Source organism: Parasteatoda tepidariorum, chromosome 10, assembly GCF_982258835.1.
Source record: "Parasteatoda tepidariorum strain Cologne lab strain chromosome 10, Ptep-v5.0, whole genome shotgun sequence".
In the NCBI taxonomy this organism is placed as follows: Eukaryota; Metazoa; Arthropoda; class Arachnida; order Araneae; family Theridiidae; genus Parasteatoda; species Parasteatoda tepidariorum.
This window is the reverse complement of record NC_141764.1, coordinates 49,231,523-49,257,500: the sequence shown is the minus strand read 5'-3', so window position 1 is coordinate 49,257,500 and position 25,978 is coordinate 49,231,523. Positions and strand designations below refer to the sequence as shown.

Here is a 25,978-nt window from a genome sequence, read left to right as displayed (position 1 = left end):
TAGCTATGGCTGTGAATGTTGCTATGGCTTCAATTTTATCTCTCAAGTTATTTCATCCCTAAAAAACCTTATATTTTATTTTTTAAATCACGCTAAACCAGACAATGAGAAAATAAAGACAATGTTTATTACAATTTTACGTTAAGTCGTATTCAGATATTACTGGTATCTTCTTTATAAAACTTTTATTGTTCTTCTTTTTAAAAAATATCTTCTATTTATTTCTTTATTTTTATATCTCTCTCCTTTTTTCGGAGAGGAATATTTTCGAATTCCACTTCCTTTCTGCGACTTTTGACTCGAAAGAAACGTTTAGAGAATTCAAGTATTCTAAAGATAAATATTAAATTTTAGTGAAATGTATTCAAAACTTGCTAAGGTGCTCAGAAAAATAAAAGTATAAAAAAATGGAGGAAATTTCATGCAAAAATCGAATTACTAGAATGTAGACCTTTCACCGAAAGAACAAAAATGCCGAGAACGTAGAAAACAAGATTTACAAAGAAATGGCACTTCATTAAAGGTATAAAGTATCTTTTAAATATTTTTACCGCTTAAAAGATTTTCAACGTAAATAATATAATTTAAAATTATAAATTAGTAGTGGTAATCACTATTGCGTTAAGCGTTTTTACTAACCCATAAACCACTAAAATGTTCACCGGGTAAAGAACTCCAGTTGTGGGCAAAAAGGAGTCACTTAGGTTGAGGCTCCACAATTTTCGTGACTGCTGGGATGATGGTGGTAATATTTGTGGTAACACTGCGCACAAGTTGCCTTTACTTCCCAGACAAACTGAAATACAATGAGCAGAAGCTGCGTGGACTACCACCGAGCTTCGAATCACCAATCCTCCACAATGACAGTTTAGTGCGCTGACCATCGTTTAATCACAAGTGTCCTCTCTCATGTACTTTTTTTTAAGAGATAAAATCTGGTTACTTCCTTTTTTAAATTTAGTTCAGAGAAACAAAGACCTTCGCGTAAATATAATGATAAAATTGGTTAAATTTTGATTTGAAATTATGCAACGTTAAAGTGGTTATAACATTATATTATAACTGTCGTTGAACAGCCGAACCAATTTTGAGTTTACAACTACCAATGTTCAACTCCGTAGCATTGTAATTTTTAATCCAATCCAGAAGACAAGCGAACTCCTAGACCAAGTATTTGAACAAACTAGCCTTCGTGGAGGATAGGATTTTTTGATGGGATTAACCCGCATTTGCATTACATGGAGATCAGTGGCGTACGCAGAATTTTTTCAAGGGGGGTGTTCATAATTTTCTGAAACTACTAAAAGAAATTCGAGTCTGTAATAAAGCACTATTATTTCCCTAATTTAGACAGCTAGACAATTTTGACTTTTTATTTAGACAACATTGTTTAGTTAAATTTTGATTTGATTTTTTAAGTTTAAGAGCATAATGTAATATCTTCTATAAAAAGTCCAATGTCATATGGGTGGAAAGTAACACTTTGAGGGCCACTTTCACATTCAGCAGATTTTGTTACGCTAGAAACGTTTTCTTCAACGGAAGTATCACATTTCTGTACAACAGAAAAACTTACATTGGTACTAGATTCTGCGACCTCACTAATTTTAGGGCGTGATTTTGTCTCAGAATAATTAAAAATTGTTATCTCCAATGGTATTGTTACAGATTTCTTCACTAGTCGAAATAGTGGCGACGACGGGTTCGGCGATTGAATGAACTTCTTGTTGAAACAAATCAAAACAGATTTAGCGACAAGCTCCGGAAGACAAGCGGCAGAGATAACTCTTAGTCTGACTAACTAACTCCACTGTACACCGTTACCCCTTTTATATAATTTTTCACCTCATCTCCAAAATTCTCGAATTGTCTCAAAGAAGACAGAACGTCTAGGATTCCAGAATCATCGCGTAAAGACCTCGCGAATGACAGCCAGTCTCGAAAACTATACTGGCAGGACAGAAAGGAACCAGTCCGTAACAAGTATCACATGAATTTGGTTTCAAAAGTACAACCCTATTAAAGTAAATGTTTTTTCAGTATTCTGAGAAATACCGTGAGAAAAAAAAGTAGGCATAAAGCAAATAAAAATATATAGTCTTAAAAAATAATAGCTCGCATAATTTCTACTAAAATTTTGATTTTTGCCATTTTGTCTGCGCTCAAGGGGGGTGTTTAAACCCCTAAACCCCTCCCTTGCGTACGCCACTGATGGAGATGAACTCCACAAAATCCTTCCACGGTTAGCCCGACGGTAAGAGGATTCCAACCCATGATCCGTCTAGCACTAATGATATTTTATGTCAGGACTGAAGTCATCTCCAATATATATATATATATATATATATATATATATATATATATATATATATATATATATATATATATATATATATATATATCAACTCACCTGATTGGGAGACGAACGCTGTGTCACGTGAGCCATCGCGTATCTCTGGTTATCACATTAGAAAATATTATTTTTCAGCTTAAAGCTCTATAATTTTTTTCAATATGAAAAAAAAATTTTAAGTACTTTTTATATCATTGTGTGCGATAAAGCGAGGAACTGTTTAATAAGTTTTTATTTTATTTATTTATTTATATATTTACTTATTTGTTTTTTGAATGACTAGGATCAGGGTAGCCACTTACTAGCCTTAATTCTCTCTTCGCCAGGTGGCACATGAGACCATATCTTTGGCATTCCATCCCTGCTAGTCAAGAACCACTTCTCTTGCACTTCCCCCCAACTGGGAACTTCCCCCAGGATGTTTCTTTCATTTGTCTGTTGGTTAGTTTCGGCCGGCCTCATTTAGGTTTTCCAACCGGTAAAAAAAAAAGTTGGATTTTTTGTGGTCATTCTTAGTATATGCCCTATCCAAGACCATCATTGTTTTTTTTTACCCATGTCTATTTTAATGAGTTTAGTTTTTGTTTTATAATAGATTTTGCTGTTTGTGATTTTTTTTTTTTTTTTTTTTTTTTGCCAGCATAGCTTTAAAATTCGTCTGAGGCATTTAGTTTGAAAAATATCAAGTTTGTTTCCTTGTTGTTTTGCAAATGTGGATGCAAGGAATGTAAAATGTGCAGCGAAATTTTTGAAAATTTTATCGAAAAAGAATTCAATTCGTCAGTTTTAACATTTCGATACACTTCCATTAAATAAAAAATGTTTTTTGTTAGTTAAATAAGTCAGTCAACCTTCATCAGTTGAGTTTCAGAATTTTTCTCTATATTTTTTCGACGAGAGAAAAAATTTGTTTTTACCCTACCTCCTTTGAAAGTACCCTCCGCAATACGCCTTCATCTTTATTTCATAAATATGCATACTGATGACAAAAGAGCTAAGTTAGTGCTGAATTATAATTACATAATAGGCATAATAGGGCGTGACGTTATTTTTATGGCGAACTAAATCAAATTTAAGAGGGTACCTGCATCTTCGGGCAGCAGCAAAGTTTTGCTTCTAACAATCGACAGTTGTTTCAGAAATATTGGCAGGTTACTTTATCATGAAAGCATCTGTTATAGTGATTTCATATGCAAATATTCATAATATTCTCGGTGTACGAACATAGAATGAAGATATTAGAATAAACTGATGTATGACGAACAAAGAACGGGAAAAAGTAAGCAATTTTATTTTAGTTTCGATTAAAATTGATTAACCCATTAGCAATCACTGTTTCTCTTTTTTGGAGGGAGTTCTTTTTTTCCTCGAAAAGATAAAGGGTGATAACTTAATACTTTCATACTTTTATTTTTCAAATTTAAAACGTCTGTGCCTACCATGGTATATTATAAATAGAAATAACTTTATATCGATTTTAAATTATTCGATTGCAATTTTTTGAAAATAAAGGTAGTGTGCCTTAAAATAAATTTAAGGAAATGAATAGAAATTGAATAATTAAATTAGAAAATTATTGAAAAAATATTATTATTACGAATTAACTTAATTCAATTAACCATTAATTAAAATTAATGGTTAAGTAAATAGAAAATGGATTAAGTAAATAAATGGATAAGTAAGTAACAAAATGGATTAAGTAAATAAATGGATAAGTAAGTAACAAAATAAAGAAAAATAATTATTACCGCACTTTTACAACTAAACTAACATTAGCAGTCAGTAAATAATAGATTTGGTTAATAAACAATTATTAAAAGAGTATTTTTAACTAAGCATTTATTTTTTGTATACATTACAATTCTATCGAGAGGTTTTAATTTAGCTGGAATTATATTTATCAAGCAATGATTTTGTCAAAAAAACGAAAAATAATAATGAATAGGCCGGGGAAAAAATCAGTTTTATGGAAAGTACAATTTGCGGAGGCGATTTATAATAAACCGTAAAAATACTATTCCAGCAACTCCACAAAAAATTTAAAAAATACAACTTGTTTTCCAGTAAGGTGCGGATTGAAGACTCCCCGTGTAATAAATGGTGACTGATGCACGTTAAATCTGTTCGGGGTCACAAAGTCCTCCAAGCTCCCATAACAAATCAACACCTCTGGGGGTGCCGATCAAGGGGGTACTAGATTGGGATCAAAATTACAAGGATACGGAGTTGAACATTGGTAGTCGTAAACCCAAAATCGGGTGGGCTGTTTAACAACGGTTGCTATATAAATATATAAATAGTAAGGCGTGGATGTTTGCTGAAAAAAATACTAATATTACAGTCTAAAGAAAGCAAAACGAACCGTGGCAGGGTTCTGTGGCTTCCTTCGTCATACGGGTTGTTTTCATCAAAAAGTTGTAGTTTATCCCAATATTTAATTTAGTTCTATTTCTTTCTGGGTAGGGCTCAAAATTACGAGGCTTCAGAGTTAAGTATTCATATTCATAAACTCGTGAGTGGAATTTTCAACTCTCTTTGTAGATAATGATAATTATATTATTTTCTCAGAATTAAAGAATATTTAGTAGAGGCATTAATTTTATAAATAGTCCTTCCCTTCATTTTACATCGTATTTATGGAACTAATAAATTTTTTTTAAGGAATAGCTTTCTTTGCTTTTGAAAAATAAATTATTTCACGAAAAGCCGTAAAGTAGGTGCTATGGTATTAAATGTTTCATTTTCGAAAGTAAAAACTCCGTTTCTTTCACTATATTTGGCCATTTGAATAACGCAAATATTCTCATCTTCATTTTTCTAAATTTATATAAATAAAAGTTTCAATAAAAGTGCTATAATCTTTCCATCGCAAATGAAAACTTTAATTTTCCTTTGCTAAAATATTTTCAGTTGTGCGAATGTTTTAAAAGAACTCTTATTATTTTACTATCAAATTGAAATTCCCTTTTTGGTTTTAGAAAAACTGTGTTGGGCGAGAATTTAAGCAGTAAGGAAAAAAACGTTTGTAAGAAAAATGTTTTTTCTAGAAGAAAATTTTTTTCATCTATATGAAAGTTTACAACAAGAAAAACTTTGCTTAACTGGCCAGAAAATGTTAAAACAATATTTCCAGAAATACTTTATTTAAGAAAGAATAATATATTTCTTTTCTTAATTCCATAAGATTACCTTTATCCCATTTTTGAGCAGAAAATATATCGATTTCCTATTATATTTTACTAAATTTTATTGTTTTGCACTTTCATAATAATAGTTTTAAAAAAAATGCTTAGCACACATAATGATATTTGGAACATATTGATTTAACGAGAGAAAAAAGTCATTGATTAGCTTACATGTTAAACATATTCATTAACGTAAATTTTCCAACATTAATGCATTCTAATTCCACTATATTTAACCGTCTATGGACATAGCAGTCCACTATAAGCGATGGTTCACTATAACCAAAATCTTTGAAAAACTATTTTGATGATTAATGCATTAGTATAGTCGGAAATAATGATTGCAATAGTGTACTATTTGCTTGATAAATGATTAACTAACTGCATGCAAAGAATACCTCTACAACGAAGTTTCGTTAATGCGAATTTTTTCTTTCCAATTTTTAATCGGGATGTTAAATAGCATTTAAAATATTCTTCAGATAACGAAGTCTTATCTCATAATAAAGATTTTTTTGATATTTATCTTCATCTTATCTACCAGTGCAGCTTGTATAGGAGTTCACGAACATTTTTAAAAAAAAATTCTATTTATATTTGTTGGAATATCTTTAAATTACCTTTTGAATTGTCGCACATTTTTCAATACAAAATAAGCTTCAAACCGATTTCTTTCGAAAAATGTCCGCCTCTATGTCAGTAATTTGTATGCTCTTAGGTAAGCTTGTTGCGGAGTAAACAACCCCTTTTAAACATTTTCTATTTATATTTCTTGACATATCTTCGTATTTTCTTACAGTTTGACGATCACTGTTTATTAAAAAACAAGCTTCAAATGATTTCCTCCTTATAAAAAAAATCGCAAAATGTCCGCTTGTATGTATGTAATATGTATGCTGTCTGGTTAGTTTGTTCCGCATTAAACAAACCTCTTTTAAACATTTTCTATTTATATTTCGTGATATATCTTCATATTTTCATACAGTTTGACCTTCACTTTTAAATAAAAAACTTTAAGCGATTTCCTCATTGCCAAAAATTAAAAGAAACTCTGAAACTGACCGCCTCCATATTAGTAACATGTAGGCTCACAGATTGGCTTGTTTTGAACTAAACATTTAACTTTTCAACATTTTCTATTTGTATTTCTTCACATATCTTTGTATTTTCTTACAATTTGACACCCAATTTTTAATATAAAACAAGTTTCAATTGATTTCCTAATGGCTGAAAATTATAAAAATTTCTCAAACTGTCCGCCTGTATGTTAGTAAATATGCATGCTGTCATGGAATCTTATTTCGGGCTAAACAAACGTTTTCTTAAGCATTTTCTATTTATATTTTTTTAAACATATCTTTGCATTTTCTTTTAGTTTGACGCTCACTTTTTAATAAAAAAAACAAGTTCTAAACGATTTCTTCATTGCTGAAAATTATTTAAAAAAATCGCAAAATGTCCCCGTCCATATTTGCAATATGGTTACTCTCAGAGTAGCTTCTTCTGAACTAAACAAGCCGATTTTAAACATTTTCTACTTATATTTCTTAAAATATTTTTATATTTTCTATTAGTTTGAAGCTCACTTTTTAATAGAAAAAGAAGCTTCGAGCGATTTTCTCAATGCCAAAAATTATTAATAAATTCGCAAACTGTCCGCCTCTATGTTAGTAATATATTTGCTGTCAGAGTAGCTAGTTTCAAACTGAGCAAAATTCTTTTAAACATTTTCAATTAATATTAATTGACAGATATTTGCATTTTTTTTCAAAGTGACGCCCTGTTTACAATGTAAAAAAAAGTTCAAACTATTTCCTCATTGCAAAAATTTAAAAAAAATTGCAAAAATGTCCGCCTCTGTGATATTTATATGTATGCTGTCAGGTTAGCTTGTTTCGGACTAAAAAAAAAACAATTTTAAACATTTTCTGTTCATAATTCTTGGCATATCCTATTTGAAAGTCTTTTTTTTACAATTTAATTTTAATTCTTCAATAAATTTAAATTTTTTTAATAAATTTTTCTTTGTATTAAGGGTTTAGTTACTTAAACTTTCCAAATATACTTTGTTAAAGTGTTTTTTTTTTTCTTTTTTTTTTGTAAGTGGCTGCGCTGAAATGTAATTTGCTTCATTTTCTTTCTACCAAATATATTTTTAAAAATATTTTATACGATTTAAGCTATAAACACTGTTTTATATCTTTTTCTTCTCAGCGAGTTTTTGTGAACAGTTAGATTAGTATATCTATTTTTACGGCATTTTAACTTTTACTTCACGTCGATAAGTTTGTTTTCTGCTTTCTTTTATCTCAAACACATTTTCAATTGCATTTTTATTTTTTAGCAATATAGACACATTATAAAGATTAATTTGTGTCCCAGGAAAGTTATTCTTTATTTCGAAATATCGCCTTAACCATCGTAAATTAATGCGTCTAGAAGAGAACCTTTACGTTTTCCCATTATTTTTTTTCTATTTTATTTATATATACATTAAACCATTTAGACCACTGAGTTATTTTTCTATTTTATGGTTAGAAGTATTGATCATAATAGAGTGGGTTTGCTACCGATAAAAAGGTAGACACTAATTTTAAGAACAGATTAAATAATAGCAGGTTCGTGTACAAAGAAATCTAGTGGGTTTGAGTTTTAATTAAAACAGATTAGACTAGAAAACATGAGTGAGTTCAAAAATTGTTCAAATGCTAGCGGATGCGGAAAAATAATCGATAAACAGCAGGTTCGAGTACCCATTAAAATATCAGTGGGTTCGACTGGTTATCACAATAAAGTATATGAGTTACAAAAACTGATAAAATTAATGCAGATTTGACTATCGGTAGAAAGATTGTGGATTTGAGTCTTGATCAAAAAGGGAATTTTATTCCAATTATAGGGTGTTCGAGTATCGATTTAAAAATAATGGGTTGGAACAATGATCAAGCTATAGCAGGTTGTAATACTGGTAGAAAAATTACAGGTTAAATGTTCATCTGAAAAAACTGTGCCAATGATAACTGGTTTGAGTAGCGATTGAAAGATAGTGATTTCGCGTATTGATTAAAAGAGACAAATATTGAAAACTGAAATTATAGCCGGTTCGAATATCGATTAAAATATAGTGGGTTCGAAAATTATTTAAAAAAGGGCGGAATCGATTGCAGGTAATAAGATAGTAGGTTCGAGCACAGGTCTGAAAGGAGTGAGTTCAAGAACTTCCGATGGTAGCTGGTAAAAATCCTATTAAAAAAAAAAAAAAAAAAAAAAAAAGACATTGTATTCGAGTATTGATCAAGTCTAGTTTCAAATGATAGAAATTACCAATAGAAAGATAGGGGTAAAAAGTATTGATCACAATAGAGCAGACTTGAAAATTGTTTTAATGATAGCTAACTTGAGTTCCGATTAAAAAGGTAGAAGGTTCGAGTAATTATTAAAAGAGACTAGTTAAGAAAAAAAGTAAATAAATAAAAATTGGCTTTCGTACTGAGAGAAAAATAGTGGGTTCGAGCATCTAAAAAATTCTCGAAATTAGTTCAAATGATAGCAAAATTTGAGTACTGAAAAAAATTTGTGTGTTTCGAGTAGTAAAGTGACTGGTTTTGATGACTGATCAAATAATAGCAAGTTCGACTACCGATAGAAGAATGGTGAGTTCGGGTAACGATCAAAATTAATTGGTTTTGAAAATTAATCAAATGAAAGGTGGCTTAGAGAAAAAGATGATGGTTTTGAAGACTGATCAAACAATAATAGGTTCGGAGAGGAAGAAAATGGATTCCAGTATTTATCATAAGTGATTGGATTAGATAAATTATCAAATTCTAGCAGGTTCGAATACTCACAGAAAGATATCGAGTTTGATTATTGATCAAAGCAAAGTGCGTTGAAAAATTGTTGCTCCTCAGTGAACTGATCTTAAAGACACGGTTTCCCGTAGAGCACCAAAGTCAAGCATCAATGACTGAGGTCAGTAAGCGGGTGGGTGACCACTTTGATCAGAATACGTCTCTACGTACGAAGTATCGGTCCTCGTTAAACTGTTCAACTCTAAAGTGTTTGACTTCGCGAGCAGGTCATTGGGCTTCCAAAGCAGGGGAGTCATCCCGTGTACAGAGGATCAAAATGGCGATGTCAAGTTTTCGGGTCATCCTCAGGAATGTTTCCCAGACCGTCGCCAATAGCCCATTGTGCAGCTCCAGTGCGACGTGAGTAAAGTACCTGAAAAATTGTTCAAATGATAGCGGGTTCGTGTATTGATCAAAAGAGACTGGTTTTGAAAGCTGATCAAGTTATAGGAAGTTCAAAAACAGATAGAAGGATAATGGGTTCACGCATTAATCTAAAAAGAAGTTTCGGATATTGTTCCAATATCTGAAGCGGTTTTGAATTACGATAAATAAATAGTGGTTTTAAGTATTGGTCTATGAATACATGCTTAGAAAAATTGATCAAATTATAGCAGGTTTGAATGCAGATAGAAAGATAGTGGATTAGAATATTGATTTTAAAAAAAGTGGGTTCGAAAAATAATTTGAAGATAAAATGTATCATTACCAATGAAAAGTAAAGGTTGAAAATTAAAAAGGGAAAACCGCGATGGTCGAGACTGAAGAAGAATGCCTCTCTAGAGCAACTTTGGCTACATTGTGAAAACCACACGCACTTTAAAATTTCCACTAAGAGAGCTCAGAAGATATGTTTGTTCTCAAAAGTACTCTCATTGCTACAATCTTGGGCACAAACTTAATTATGATAATGTCAAAATTCCTTTCACTTCTGTCATATCAGTTCATCTTGATTTTGTTTTATTCATATGAATGCCAATTTCATTGTTGACATGAGCTCCCCACAATGTCTCCATAGAGCGTGGAAAAGCATTTTGTACTGAGAAAAAAAAATGAAATTATAATATTACACACCTGATTTTTTTTTAGTTCCTTACTAACCTACTTGGGTGATTAGGCATCAAGTGTATTTGAAATAAAACTTTTAAGTCCCGTAGTCCGATCGTAAAGGCGCGGTTCCCAGTGTATCGCCAAAGTCAAGCATCACTGCAGCACTTTACGCTAGTCATAAGGCTACCAGAGCGGAGTACCATTCCTTCGCAGAGGATCAAAATTGTGATTGAATCTGCCTCAGAGATGTTTCCCAGACAGTCACCAATAGCCCATTGTGCAGCTTTAGTGCGACGTAAATAAAGTACTACTACTACTTCTTTTAAATTTATAGAGACAAAAGCAAGCTCATAAAATTTGTATGAGTAAAATCAATCAATCAATACTGTTTATTTTGTGTTCCACTTGCCCGTCTCCCGTGAAATTGAAAAATCGATAATGTTTTGAGTAAGATTTTTTTTATCCTTTTAAACAGTTACAGAAAATTAGTACTAATTTTTCTAAATAATCTTAAGTTTTAATCGATATAATTGTAATTCTTGTAATGTGTTGAAAAAATCGGAAAGCAATGTAATAATTTTCAAGTCTTTTGACATTTTAATTGACTTATTGTCTTATTTATTAAATTTTCGTGTTAAATTTTTTAAGTATTTTATCTGTCGTAATTTATTTATTTCGTGCTGAAAGAAACCTAAAGTTTAAATAACTACCATTCAAAATGCATAAATAGCTACTTCAAACTTATTATAATCTATTTAAATATCATTTAATATCTTTTGTGTAAAGTATTTCGCTCGAATATTAAGTTAATTTATTGCTTCTTCATTTTTTATTTTATTCACTTAGGTATTTTGTTAATCGTTTTGTTACTTAATAAGAAATCATACTACTTATTGAATCTGATGAAAAGAAATTTTTTAGCAGAGTTCAACTGAGAGGGGAAAAAGTATTTATATCACATGTCTAGAATCTATTTATGTCCTGGGTTGTTGATTGTACGATTTTTAGGTGTAATAAAACATGAACGCATCTATTTTCCCCTTTCCTAATATATAGAGACATATACACATAAGATTTTTAAAGCAACTACTCCTTGTTATTTTATTATATAATTTCCATATTGTAATTTGTCAGGCCAACTACAATCGCCAAGGCGTCAAATGGATTTTAAAGTTAAAATTTTTTTTAAGAAACATGTAGAGGAATGCCCAGAGGTAGCTATGAGTTATACCTATCGAGTTAGTCACCTTCTGTCATTTTTTTTATTTTTATTATTAATATCCCTCGGTCTGTTGCCCGGAAGATACCGAAATTCGGTGATTATTTTGTCGCAGTTCTCAACATGGAAATCTTTCTTTTTATTTAGTTTTTTTTCTGTATTACAATTAAAAATGCTTTTTTTTTTATTTAGCATATTGTCATGGAATACGAACTTCCCCAGCGACCACATACAGTTGGATCTGTACCAAAATGGCATAACCAGTCAGACTCACTGACAAAACTACTACAAGAAATTCACAAAGAAGCTAGAGGGCCTGTTGAAAAACCAAGTAAGCATAACTATTACAGAAGAATCTCGATTAACCAGGATGGTCTGGAAATGCTTTTCCTCAGCTAAGCCAAAATCCTAAATAATCCAATTTATGCAAATTTTGATGAAAAAGTTATAGAAAATGTAAAATTATTATGCAATAAAACATTATTAGTTAAATTCAATAAATAGAAAATAATTAACTGGAAATTTTAATATTACTTAGATTCACAATTTGTACAGTTGAAAAAAAAAAACAGAAAAAATACCTTTTTAAAGTTAGTTTACCTCACTGTTTTGGGGAAGAATGAATTGTTAGAAGTTTATTTTTTCATTTACTTTTTATCTAACTTTTCTGCACATCATTATTCTTGTGGGTCTGCTTTCATCTTCCTGCTCCATGTAATTAAGTAACATCTCAGTGTATACAAATGCACCACTGGGAATTATTTTTGTTCATGAGATATAACATTTTCTTCATGACTTTCTGGACATTCTTCAAAATTTCTTGTTTCTTCTGAGCATATTACCTGGAGCACCATATCATTGTCACTTGAACTTTCACAACATTCTAATATCTCATTTTTGTCAATCCATTATTCCACTACTTCTTCATCTGTATACTTTTAGAACGAATCAACTTTCTCAAGTCTTCTAAGATTAATTGTGCACTATCATTGTCATCTGTCGGAATTTCATTTTTTCTTACTTATCCAATTAAAATTGCCTTCCATGATTTCTTATCCATGCTGCTTTTTATTATTTTTCCATGCAGGATCAACTTAATAAATTGCATCCAAAACAGTGAAATTTTTCTCGGAATGAAGTAAATTATCGTATACTTCCTTTACCTACTTACGGAGCAAATTTCTGTGGTATATTGTCATAAGGCTGGGATGCACAACTATTTTCCATGAGTCGCAAAAACTATTTTAAAAAAAGTTTTTTTTTGTTGGGGACTAATTTTAAAAAAATGCTGTAATAGTGAAAATGTGAGCCATGATGACTCAGGTGATATAGAGCATTCGCCTTCCAATGAGGCGAACCGGGTTCGAATCCCAGTCAATGTGAATTCCGCATCCGGCTTGCGCCGACCACAGTGCTGGCATGAAATATCCTCAAAGGTAGACGGATCACGGGTTAGAGTCCCCTTGCCGTCATGCTAACCATGTAAAGTTCTCTTGGTCTTCCTCTCCCTGTAACGCAAATGCGGGTTAGTTCCCCCGAAAAGTCCTCCACAAAAGCAAATTTCTCCCAATATTTGATCCAGGAGTTCCCCAGTGTTCTGGATTGGGTTCAAAATTACAAGGCTACAAAGTTGAACTTTAGTAGTCATAAACCCATAAAATTGGGTTGGCTGTTCAACGATAGTTTTAAAATTAAATTATAAAATAAAATAATAGTAAAAATGTGATAAATATTTAGATTCTGCTTGAAAGTAATATGAATGAGTCCCAGATATGGATGTAAAATACCAGAGTTTTTATAAGTGTAAGTAAATACCCAAAATTTATAAATACCTGGGTATTAATGAATTTATTTTGTAAGTTTGCCTTAATTATAGCATGATTTCTCATTTTTAGAACCTCCACAAAAAAATTATTTGAAAGAAAACCTTAAACGGTTGAAAGAGATTCAAGCTTGTGCCAAGAAGAAATTAGAAGAAAAACAGACATTAGAACCTCTTCGAGTACCTCATAGGTATTATCAAGCACAGAAAAACTTTCTTGATGTAAGTATTTAGATTTTTGATTTAGAATTAGAAGTTAATATTAACAATATTTATTTGTTAATAATAATTTTTTAGTTTAATTTCTTCCAGTTTAATTTCTAAAATCATTCTATGTAAGATACATATTTATAAAGGCATTTATTTAGTTTAAAAACCATTTAAATAAACAAAACAAAATTGATGGTATGAGCGTTTTGGTCTTTGGTTTATAAATTCACATTTTTCAAGATTTAACTCTCACCCAAACTTATGATTCTGTAGTTTAAGAACCCAATATTAGTATTTCAGATAATAGTAATAATACTCATAATACCGTGAGGGACAAAAAGTTAACTAATTACAATAGATATACATGATATAAATTTTTTTATTTCAATGCAGTTTATGATGTATTTATTTCTATTTGGTGAATTTGTTCTGAGAGTTGTAAGCTTAAGCTGCTGCCTCTGACCCAGGGTTTTTGCCAAAATTTTTTATTTCAGTGCAGTTTATGATATATTTATATCTATTTGGTGAATTTGTTGTGAGAGTCGTAAGCTTAAGCTGCTGCCTCTGACCCAGAGTTTTTGCCAAAATGTTTTATTTCAGTGCACTTTATGATATATTTATATCTATTTGGTGAATTTGTTCTGAGAGTCGTAAGCTTAAGCTGCTGCCTCTGACCCAGAGTTTTTGCCAAAAAAATTTTTTTCAGTGCAGTTTATGATATATTTATATATATTTGGTGAATTTGTTCTGAGAGTCGTAAGCTTAAGCTGCTGCCTCTGACCCAGAGTTTTGGCCAAAATTTTTTATTTCAGTGCAGTTTATGATATATTTATATCTATTCGGTGAATTTGTTGTGAGAGTCGTAAGCTTAAACTGCTGCCTCTGACCCAGAGTTTTTGACCCTCAGACAAACCCCCCAAAAAAACCTATGTGTGTTTTTTGGGGGTTTTTTTATGAACATAATCAAAATCTGCCCTTATATCAATTGTTACATAATACACAAATATGCATAACCCTACTTTCAAAACATAGTGTATTTAGATAAATGTGTAACTTTAAACCATGATAAAATACAGAATAATATAAAATTAATGTTAACTTATTTTGCATTATAAATTATACTTAATAAAAGTTTACATGATTAATTAATTATTTTATTCACATTAATTATTGAATTCGCAGCAGAATTAATTCTAAATATAGTTTTAAAAGCAATTCAAGAAACTAAATTGTTAAATTAACTATAGTTTAGTAGTTAGTTAGTCTGTCAAAAACTTACTTTATTTTAACAAAAAATAGTTAAATTATATCTTAATATTTATAAATAAAACAACAACACAAATAAATAAAACAGAAAACAGCTTATTTCTCTGACCCCAATATTATGCTTTTATTTCTAGTCAAATTAGAATTAATTTAGGAGCCTTTTATCAATATCAGCGTAAAAAGATGGCGCTGCATTAAAATTAAAGCTATTTTTTTAAATTCATTATTTAATTATTTTCCTATGAAAGTTTTCTTTTTAATAAAACTGTTCTCTTTTGAATTAAAAGTTAACATTTAAACCTAAAAAGAATTAAACTAGGTAATATCGTAACCCAATAAAACCTGAGAAAGCCCAATAAAACTCACCATGGTTAGGTTTTTTTAAACTTTACTCTGATCTATAGTATCTTTTTCTATGAAAAGATCAGTTCTAGATTTTAGAGTTCTGTTCTGTCAATATTCAGTTTTAGAGATGGTTTAAGAACTTGAAAGTTTGATCTGCCAGTTTTCGGATTAGGCAAGGTGTGTTAATATTGCGGTTACAAAGTAATAGTTTAATACCTATCCAAATCGCCAAATCAATGCTTACAATGGCAAGTTTGTATCATAATTATTTTTAAATCACATAATGTGAATTGATTTAAAAATAAAATTAACTGAAAGCTTTAATAGGTTTAAGTTATTTATGTTCTGATCATTATTTGTGATAAAAAAAAATTACATATCTATATGTTCATTCTAACTTAATACATGTTATTTTTATCTATGTAATAAAAAGCATATTATCACTCTATAATATGAACTAATTTCTTCAAAATGGAAAAGAATTTTTTTTTTATTTAATGCTTTGGAAATTTTCTGTGAAATATTAGGATTTTCTATGTGGAGCATCCTCATGGTCATTTACTGGTCTGCAGGAGATTTTTGTATTTGAATCTTGCGTGTCTGCATCAGATTTGTGCTGTCAGAACTCAGAGATTTACAAACAAAGTGTTTTTTCTTCTTTTTTATTTTTTTAAGGACTTAAATCAGTCTCAAGGACAGATTTTTTTATTGTGGTTAGAAGTGCATCGTAAGCTACATGAACTATTTTACACGACAATTGCGTGTTATGTTGCAAAAAAAGTATTAGTTATTAAATCATCAGTCTCTTAACTTTTTGGTTGCATATTTTGCATTATTCTAAATTTGTGTTGATATTATATTCTGAAATCTTGTTATTCCCTATGTCAATTATAACTTTGTAAATGCAAATAATATTAGTTTTTTATTTAGTACAGACACCAAAAAATAAAAATTTGGATATTTAAATTTTTTGTTTTACTTCCAACGTTTTTTGTAATACTTTGTCATAATACTATATGTAACTCTATTATACAGGATCCATCAATAAAAGAAAACATGACCTATAGAAATGTTGTCCCTCCTAAAACAGCTGGACCATTTAGAAGAAATCCCCCTAGCTCTCCATGTTTGAGTTCAAAGTCTGAAATTCATGGAAAACTTCAGACATCCAAATCTCTTCCTCGTTTAAATCAAATAGAGGAAAGTGAAAGGGTTAGTAAGATTTTCTTAAATTGTTATCTTGATTTAACTATGCTTATATAAAAGAAATTTATGCAATTGTTAAATCTGTGTTCAATATCCTCATCACTTTATTACAGACCAAAACTTAATTTCCAAAAAATCTGGCATAAATTTGTTACAAGTCTGCAGTATTTATAAAATTTTATCGCTTTAAAATCAGTCAGAATAAAAGCAAATTTGATTTAAGTCTTTTAATTTATGGGTGCACTTTTTGAACTGAAAAAAAAATAGTACTATTGTGAAAATGGGTTTGTTTTTTGAATCCCATTGCGAGCCAAATTGCAAATAAGAGACATTTGCCTAAAAACGCTAATTATAAAGCAACTTTGAGGAATATTCTATTTTGGGATTGAAAGGTCGCTTTTTACATTTATGGGAAAAGTGTGGTAAAAATGACTTTTCTTTACTATCAATGAAAGCCAAACTGTAAATAAATAGAACATTTGCCTAAAACATACAAATTATAAAACAACTATAAAGAATATTTCATTTGGGGTAGAAAGGTCTTTGAATTTATGGGTAAAATGTGATGAAAACAATTTTTCTTTAATTTCTGTGAAAGCAAAATTGCCAAATAAAAATAATTTGCCTAAGACACACAAACTATAAAACAACTATAAAGAATATTTCATTTGGCGTAAGAAGGTCTTCTTTGAATTTATGAGTGAACTGTAGTGAAAATTATTTCTCTTTAGTCACATTAAAAAAGAAATAATATTAAAAAAAAAAAAAAAAAAAAAACATTTGGCCTGAAGATTTTTTGATTAGTTTTAATTAAATACATAAAAATCCTCAGGCTACTGAAATTTTTTAAGCTTGTTTAAAACCAAAAATTGTTGGTTGAATAATGATTTGCTTAGAATCTAGTATAGTTAGTAAAAGGTGAAAGATTTTTTGCAAGAGTTATTTGATGATTTAAATCATTAAAACTGTTTACCAAGTATTTCTTACTTTTAGAGTCACTACATGTGTTCAGAGGCTGTTTAAATTTTCAAAAATTAATAAATGCAAGGAAAATATTTGTTTTGTTGATTTGTTTTCTAAATACCTCTTTTTATTATAGATAATAAAAAGCAGAGAAAGCAATCTTTGGGGCACTCGTAAACCAATCAGTTTTTCTAATACTTCAAAAGAATCAGAGCTAAAGCCTAAAGTGCGACACCAAATGGGCCAAATTCCACAATAGTAAGATATCTAGTATTCTTTAATGTTACAGATGTATGCGAACAATATATTGTCTTTCGATTTTCGTTTAAAAAATTATAGAAGATTTTTTTAATTTCTAAACCATTAACAGAGTTTATTTATTCAGGATATACTGTTCTCAGTGATTGGAAGTAGTACGTTTAATTAGCAGAACTAGTCTAGTCACTATTTTTTTGTAGTCTATTTTTTTGTACTAAGTAATATGATACCAAAAAATTATAGTAATTTATAATGATTCCTGGCATCTACTTTCTTCATCAATTAAGTAAAGAAATAATGTTCAAATACTTTAATGTTTCTAAGCTGATTGCTGCAAATATTATGTGGGTCTTTTAATTGATGTGATGATAATCCCTCTCTGATTGAGTATTTGTAAGAATTACATCAGATGCTTGAAAGCAGCATTTTTTTCATGAAATTGACAGCAGTTGTTTTTTTATTGTTTTTTGGAAAATCATGTAATCGAAATCACATGTATAATTTGATTTCTTCATGACAGTAGCTTTTGTTTTTATAAGTACTCAAAAGCTACTTGAAAGGATGAGAGTGTTAAAATGTCCTGTCCAGCGTATAATTGTTATTTTAAAGTCATCTAAAAATATAAAAATGAAAAATTTTTAGTTGCTTGTAAATTTTGTCCATCACTTACAAAATCACCAGTCTCTATTTAGAATTGTCATACCTTTGAGAGGGATTTTATCTTAGACTATGCCAACCTTCATCTGCCAAAAGGTATCTCATGATAGAATCAAGTTAACATGCCTTATATACTAGTGAATTGGTATTCAATATTTATAGTAGTGGTTGCACCACACCTTCAAATGTGATTGTACGCTCATCAAACATTAAATGGATGTGTGCATGTTATTCAAAATGGAGAAGATCCTTGCTATGCAATTTTTGATGTACTTTATTTCTTAGAGGAAATAAAAGACCATTAAACACTTAAAAAAATTGCAAGTATTTGATAATTTTGTAGCATTTCTTACCTTTATAATTCCTTAAGTTATTTTTCAAAACCAATTTGAACTTCATGGTAAATTAAGTTTTTCAGTCTTAATTTGTCTCCTGAAAGTATTGATGTAGTGACTACATTTCAAAAGTAGTTAGTAGTCACTAATTTATTTTAAAAAAAGTTGTGGTTGTAGTTAACTACATTTGCCAGAGGGTAGTTTAGTTAACTATAGAACAGTGTAATATTTTTGGACCACTGCTTGTTCTTATTTTTATTTTAAATTTAAGCATATCAAAAAACTGTTTGGTTTATAGATTACTTTACAGCATTTAAAAAGCTAATTTTAACATATTTATTATGAAAAACAGGAATGTAGTTTTTCTGTGCATTAGCGATAGCAAAAACAATTATGCTTAGCATATATCTGTCTGCATGGTGAAAATTCATAATTTCACAGTTAATTGTCAATGGCTAAATAAAAATATTGTCAATTTGTTTATTACAAATAAATAATAATTATAAAAAAACGCTCATGTAAGGTCAATGACGGTAGAAATAATTTCATGTGGGTAAGTGTTAATATATGTCAATCTTGACTACTATGAAAGGTCCTACTATTGTAAAAAATCTACACCATCTCGCAATTTTCTGAATCAAAAATCGTCATGTGAAGATAATAAAATAAGGCCATTTTTTGTAGAAAAAAATCATAAAAATTATGATTTTGAAGAAATTGTAATTATAAAATTATGAACTAAAGACATTGTCAACTCTGTTTTTTTAAAGATCTATCATTTGAAAGTTTTATTTTTAAAATTAAATATAATGTAAAAGGTGTGTTTTCGAGAAAAAATATTTTGTAAAGAGGTTCGTTTTAAAGGTAAATTAATTTATGAAAAGACCTACTACTTTATAAAGGATCTGTTAATGGATCCAGATTTCTTTTTGCGTATTATGTGTAATCAGAAAGTTTCAACCTAAAGCAATTCTTGTGTGTTATAACATTCTTTAAGAAATATGAACTTCAATGGAAGTATCAAGAATCCTTTCAGTAGACTAAATTATTGTATTGATCATAATTAGTTCAGTGATTACTTTCGTAGGGATAGTAGCAATCGATATACTATATTTTATAAATCTAATATAATTATAAACGGCTGGAAGTATGTATTATATTAATTTATTTGTCAATCAATTTTATCTTTCTGATGATACAAATAATAACTTAGAATAATAACCTACACTAACAAAATTTAATAACTTACTTTAACTATTTAATGACATGATACTTTATATATCAACAAGTTGTCAAATATTTGTTTGTTGTCTATTTCATAGAAATCACTCTAGAACCTTTTAAACTTATAAAAAAGGCAATTATTGCTGCAAGTTCTGTCTGTCATTTTTTATAATTTAATTTACATACTCTATTTTTTATTATGATTATTAAATTTATTATATCTGAGAAATATTTTATAGTTTGACTAAAAGAAAAAAAGAATGGGAAATTGAGAGAGAAAGGCAGCAAAAAATATTAGAGGATTCTTCTATACCTACTGGTTACACTCTTTTGCCTGATGATGAAAGAGTTGAGACATTAGAGTTGCTGAGAAAAAGTAAATATTACAAATATTATATTTATTCTTGTGATTTTTGAATTGATTCTTATAATTGAAAAAGAAAGATGATAGAAAAATATTAGAGGATTCTTCCATTCCTACTGGTTACACTCTTTGGCCTGATGATGAAAGAGTTAAAACATTACAGTTTCGGAAAAAATAATAATATTCTGTTTATTCTTATGATTTTTAAAGTAAATTACTATTTACATTTATTATTATGTAATTGTAATTCCATCCAGTTATCATGTTCCTAAAATGTCTGTTTTTGACATTTGTTTTTAAATGTATAATAGAATTTAAGCAAAATCTATATCTGTGGATCAAAAGTAAATTTACACTCTTGACTTGAAATTTGATTTGTGTGAATTGAATCATTTTTGTTTTTATTTAGATCAAGAAGAATTGATTAGGATTTTAGCAGCACTTCCTGTTAGAAATGACACTATGCGCTTAAGAAATCAAAAAGAAGAATTGGAACGACAACTTGCAAAAGCGGAAGAAGGAATCAAAATATTTTCCAGACCAAAAGTCTTAATAAAGAGTGATTCTTAATATAGTGTTTATCATGGACTAATGTATAGAATATAACTGCACATTAGTTTTTTTTCTTTTATTATTTGGTGTTGGTGATGTGTAAGTCTTAGTGATTTACTGTTAATAATCATGCATGTTTTTTGACAAGGCTTCTGTTGCTTGCTCTGCAGATTTACGGAGAATGAAAGACTACAATCTTAAATAACTTTTCCTAGTTTTTCATGTGAAATAGTTAAAATATGTAGATAATCAAAAAAATTTAACAAGACCAATAAATGTGAATTGAGGCATACAAATTATAAAATTATATATAAATTGCAAAGATTTACTGTAAAAACATAAAAGTCTTTTAATCATGTGGTTATAAATGGAACAGAAATTGTATTTTTTATAGTTTTGTAAGTAACTTCTATCATATTAGTTTAAAAATATTTTTCATATAACACATAATATCCGAGCCATCTAGAGTTTTTTTTTCTTGGTTACATATAGTATTATTTTTTACATGCTGTATGTATAAGCAATATTTTTATACTATAATACATATTATGGTATAAAAAAGGTTATTCCGAGATTATTTTAAGAAGTAACTTGTCACATCGGTTTAAAAAGGGCTTTCTTTTTTCAAAGCACTTAATATTCAAACCATTTATCAAACTATTTTTTTACTGTGTTATTCTTTTTACATACTGTATGTATAATCAATATTTTTATACTATACCACATATTGTATTGTATACCTATATTGTAATCAAAAGTGTATTTGGAAATATTATTTTTACAATCCATTTTCATTATACAGTAAAACCTCCAGGAAAGACAACCTCTACTCTGTTTACTTTTTGCAGGCACGGAATTTTTTCCATAAACTTTGTGTCGAAGAAAACTTTTAGGAGAGACCATCAAAACCTCCTCATCAAATGCAAAAAAGGTCAAATAAGGAAATACAGAAAAATATTTCGCAAAACAAATAAGTAAACTGAATATATTAAAAATATTTGTGACTGGCTCTTATTTGGAGAGCTCTTTTTGAAGATTTGAGAGAGATCGACAACCTCATGTTGCATTCAGAGTGCATTATAGACGATGCTGTCAATGATAATTTTTAGAGTTGAAAGTTAAATGGGGGGGAAAGTTATTTTTGAAAAGACTAAGCATCTCAAGCAAACAAACCTCTTCTCATTTTTAAAGTTTACTAATTTTTATGATATAAAATTAGATGCAAATTTAGACCCCACAAACATAATTGTTTATTTATTTAAAATAGTTCTATCATTCATAATTGGTAAATTTGTTTTTACACGTAATTAGGGCTCGCATTTATTGACTTTAAGTATTATTCATCGATTCGGTTTTCATGAAGCCAACCTGAGTGGTACTTCCGCTCTAAGAAAATGACAGTGAATAAAATTAAAGTCGATTGTGAAAAATCATGTATTTTTGATTACATTTAAGTCAATAGAGGCAACCCCTAAGAATGACCAACCTCCTTTAACAACCATTTTACTGTAGAACAGAGTGGTCGCTCAGGAAAGGTTTCACTATGCAATATTTAGATTTCCACTTTTAATTTAGTTGACATAGTTATACCGCAATGGATTATTTGTATTGTATGAAATAAATATCTAAAAGTTGTAAATAGTGTTTTGTTTTAACATTTTTCATTTTTGAAATATGTGTTTAAAATGCTTATTTCATTGTTGTCAACAGATGTTACTAAAATTTTCTATATTAATATCTTAAAAAAAGGCAAGTTGCATAATTAATTATCAATCACTTTATTAGTTTTTTGATTTTTATTAAATAATAGCATTGTTTTGTTTAAATTAATGTTATATTTTTAAATTTATGAGTAAATATTCATGGTACTTTTGCATATTCACCATATAATGACCTTAGTGTTTGTTTTCCTACGAAAACCTGGGGTTTTTGGATTGAGGGTCGGCTGTACTTTCTTCCATTGATTTTTTTATGTGACGAAAATGTTTAAAGATGTGTTGATGTATAAAATATGTGGCTTACATAAGAAGAAAAAAATAGTTGTGTTGTCAAGTATATAAGTTTTTATGCACATAAATAGGCATGCAATAAAAAAATTAATACCTAATGTATTGTTGTTGATAACATTCTATTAATTAGAGTTATATAATTGCTGTTTTAAACCTGAAAATCTGTTTTTTTTTATGAACTCTTCTGTTAAAATATTTCCTGCCATCAGTTTCTTTCTCCAAATGATTTTTTAATATATTATCACCTTTATTTTTAAGTATCCAACTGGTTTCAGCACAATTTTCTTTAAATAAAAACAAACTTAAATGTAATTTTTAGTTTCAGTAAACAGAACACCTGAAATTCTAAATTAAGTAGACTTTAAGAATTTGTAAAATATTTTTTTCAATCTAATCAAATTTGAGCATAAAAACTACAAATTTTTTAGGCCATGCTAACAGTTCTACAACAAATTATAATGCATAAGTATCAAAGCAATTTTCGAGTTCGATTATGTGGTTACCTATGTTTTGAAAAGTTGTTTTACCTTCAAAAGTTACCTATGTTGTCTATCTTTTAAAAATTTTAAAACTAAATATATATTCTTCAATATTTATTTTTTTACAGAAAAATTTTAATCATTTTTATGTAAAGCATGTTAAAAATAATAAATTCACACTTAGGCTCTAGCTTTTTGTTCAAAACATAGCTAACAGTATTCAAACTTTTCATGCAAAGCTTAGAAGAATTAATATCTATTATAATCTTTTCGTAATGTGTGTTGGAATAAAGTGATTTCCTCAAAATAAACATTTTTTCTAAAAATACATTTAAAACTGCTATTCTCTTTTAACTATCAGCATGTGAAAAAACAACTATAACTCTGATTCTAAAAATCAAGGAACAAAAATTTTAAAGAGATTTAGAAAGCTCAGAACAAAAGTTCAAATATAGCAACAACAAAAAATTCACCAAAATTGCCGATTTTACCTATTTGGATACCTTAATTTATTATTTAAAGAAATGCTTTAATGTTTTATGGTTATATTGTCTGATTATATTATGTTCACTATTTTGAAAATAGCCTATTTATATAAAGTCAAGCAGCAGTGACATTTTTTTTTTTTTTTTTTTTTTGCAATCTTATAAAATTTGATGTGTTTCCTTTGATCCATTATCATAGACAGTTCTGGTTTGATTAGGCTCCATTTGTGAAAAAAAAACTTAACTATTTTAAATTTCATAATTAAATGCTATTAAATTTTACGACTTAAAACATTTTTTCAAATTTTTGTGATAGTGCTATATAACATAATTATACTTATATTGTTTAGCTTACAAATTTACGTCAAGTTATCTTTGGTATGTTACATTTATGCCTGTATATATTTTCCTAAATGCACTAAATCTGTTAAAGTACAAATTTAATAAAGGATTCCTATAGTTGCATTGATCTCTTGCCTTGTATAATGAATGACTAGTTGAATTTATATTTCCTGTAGGTTTTATGATTATACTCTTGATACAAACCTGTTTTGGAGCCATGAAATCTTGAAAATAGCATGTCAGGTACTAGCGTAAGTAAGGTAAAGCTATAAATTGTTGGAGTTGTGTAGCTCTTATTTGATAATAACGTGCATGGCTCACTCATTTATTACTTCTACTATGAAAAGATGAAAATTAAACATAAGGAAATAGAAGTATTGAATGTAAATAAATCAAGATTACAAAACAATTTTTTTATGCCAGATATGTAGGTATATGAAGGAGAAAATTCATTTTCAAAAGTTAACTTTTACTTTCATTGAGTAAACATGACTGGAGTTTCTAATGCAATATCAGAGTAATGTGATAGTTAATTGGATTTTTTATTTCATAATTTTTTTTCAATTTTGAAAATGTCTTCTAATTTTTTTATTTGTACAAATCTGTAGGGAAACACTGAAACAATAGTCATAAATAAAACTTGCAAATTAAAATGATTACATTTCAAGTTAAATGCTTTATTATTCAAGTTCAGGCATGCAACCAGATAATAAACAAAAAAACAGGACAATAAAATCAAATTTACTTTACTTTTCATTGATTCCTAATAAATGTTTCATAAACCAAGCCAAAAAGCACCACAGGCCACTGTTTGGCCAAATGCCTTAGGTTCTGTGACCCTGTTCTTTATTTGTGTATCATTTAAGCTGTCCAGCCGTCGCGTAACTAAACTTAAAGGCTACTACCCTAATTATTGGATGCTTGAAAGACATGTTAAATATGTTAAGTTACTAGGGGTTAAAATTCAAACAATTTTCTAAATTTAGTTATCTTAGTGGTTGCGTTGTCATTCATCGACCTTCTGAACTGCTTACACAGTTCTTTTCAGATCGCTTGTCCGCTCATTTCACCTGTCCTTCGCTTATAATGATATTCATAAGTTAAAAAATTCAAAATAAAAATATTATACACGCATGTTTAGAAAGCAAAATAGGATACTCAAATCGAGAAAGTGTAATCGCGACTTCAATACCATTTATTTATTCTTTAAAATTATAAATAATTTATCCATAAGTTTAAATTTATCGATGCATTTTAGATGAAAATAAAATTTAAAATTACAAAAGTTCAAAAGAAAAATTCAAATCGAAGAACTTTAAGAGTTAAATGTATTTTGATTTTTGCCTTGCAATATGTACGATTAAATTATAAAATTTCCTATGAAAGAAAAGTAAATTAAAATAACATTTATGTTTATAAAACTTCAAACGGTGAAGATTTAAATTGAAAAATATTTCCTTCCAAATCAATTAAAGCGTCAATTTTTCCTTTACATCAAAGCGTCTGATGTCCAAAACCTCTTGCTTATTTTTAATTAAAAGAGTATGCGATTGCGGGAAATAAATCCTAATAGTTTCCGCTGAACTAATAAGCGTCGAAAAAAATCCCTTATTTTGAAGCAAAATTAACTATTATAAAAAGAGAGAGAGCGTTGGTATTTGATATCAGAATATTCCTTTTAAACATTTTCTAGAAATATGTAAAATTACATGTTATTTCTTCTTAGTTTTTGAGTTACGAGAGGAGAAGAGATCTCGGCGAAAATTTTCTGTAATAGTAATGACAAGAGCAGATTTTTTTAAT

The 25,978-nt window shown here is 29.0% G+C and overlaps 1 protein-coding gene across 2 annotated transcripts; it reads left to right on the top strand.

Moving 5' to 3' along the window:
- Nucleotides 1-10,758: 10,758 nt before the first annotated feature.
- LOC107450831 (uncharacterized) lies at nt 10,759-24,302 on the top strand. 2 transcript variants are annotated; one of them, XM_016066781.5, is made up of 7 exons: nt 10,759-10,886; nt 11,851-11,989; nt 13,554-13,702; nt 16,337-16,513; nt 17,607-17,728; nt 20,184-20,320; nt 20,718-24,302. In XM_016066781.5, the coding sequence occupies exons 2-7, from the start codon at nt 11,860-11,862 to the stop codon at nt 20,876-20,878; spliced, it is 876 nt and encodes a 291-aa protein (XP_015922267.2). In that variant the 5' UTR covers nt 10,759-10,886; nt 11,851-11,859; the 3' UTR covers nt 20,879-24,302. The 2 variants fall into 2 exon arrangements, with proteins under 2 accessions (XP_015922267.2, XP_015922346.2); XM_016066860.5 differs by lacking the exon at nt 10,759-10,886 and adding an exon at nt 10,892-11,009 and having other exon boundaries at nt 20,718-22,967.
- The last annotated feature ends 1,676 nt before the right edge of the window (nt 24,303-25,978 follow it).

Coding starts and splice junctions, on each gene's coding strand:
- LOC107450831 (XM_016066781.5), top strand. CDS start 11,860: ATGGAATACGAACTTCCCCAGCGACCACATACAGTTGGATCTGTACCA. Junction 13,703..16,336: donor CACAGAAAAACTTTCTTGAT/GTAAGTATTTAG, acceptor TCTATTATACAG/GATCCATCAATAAAAGAAAA. Junction 16,514..17,606: donor AAATAGAGGAAAGTGAAAGG/GTTAGTAAGATT, acceptor TTTTTATTATAG/ATAATAAAAAGCAGAGAAAG.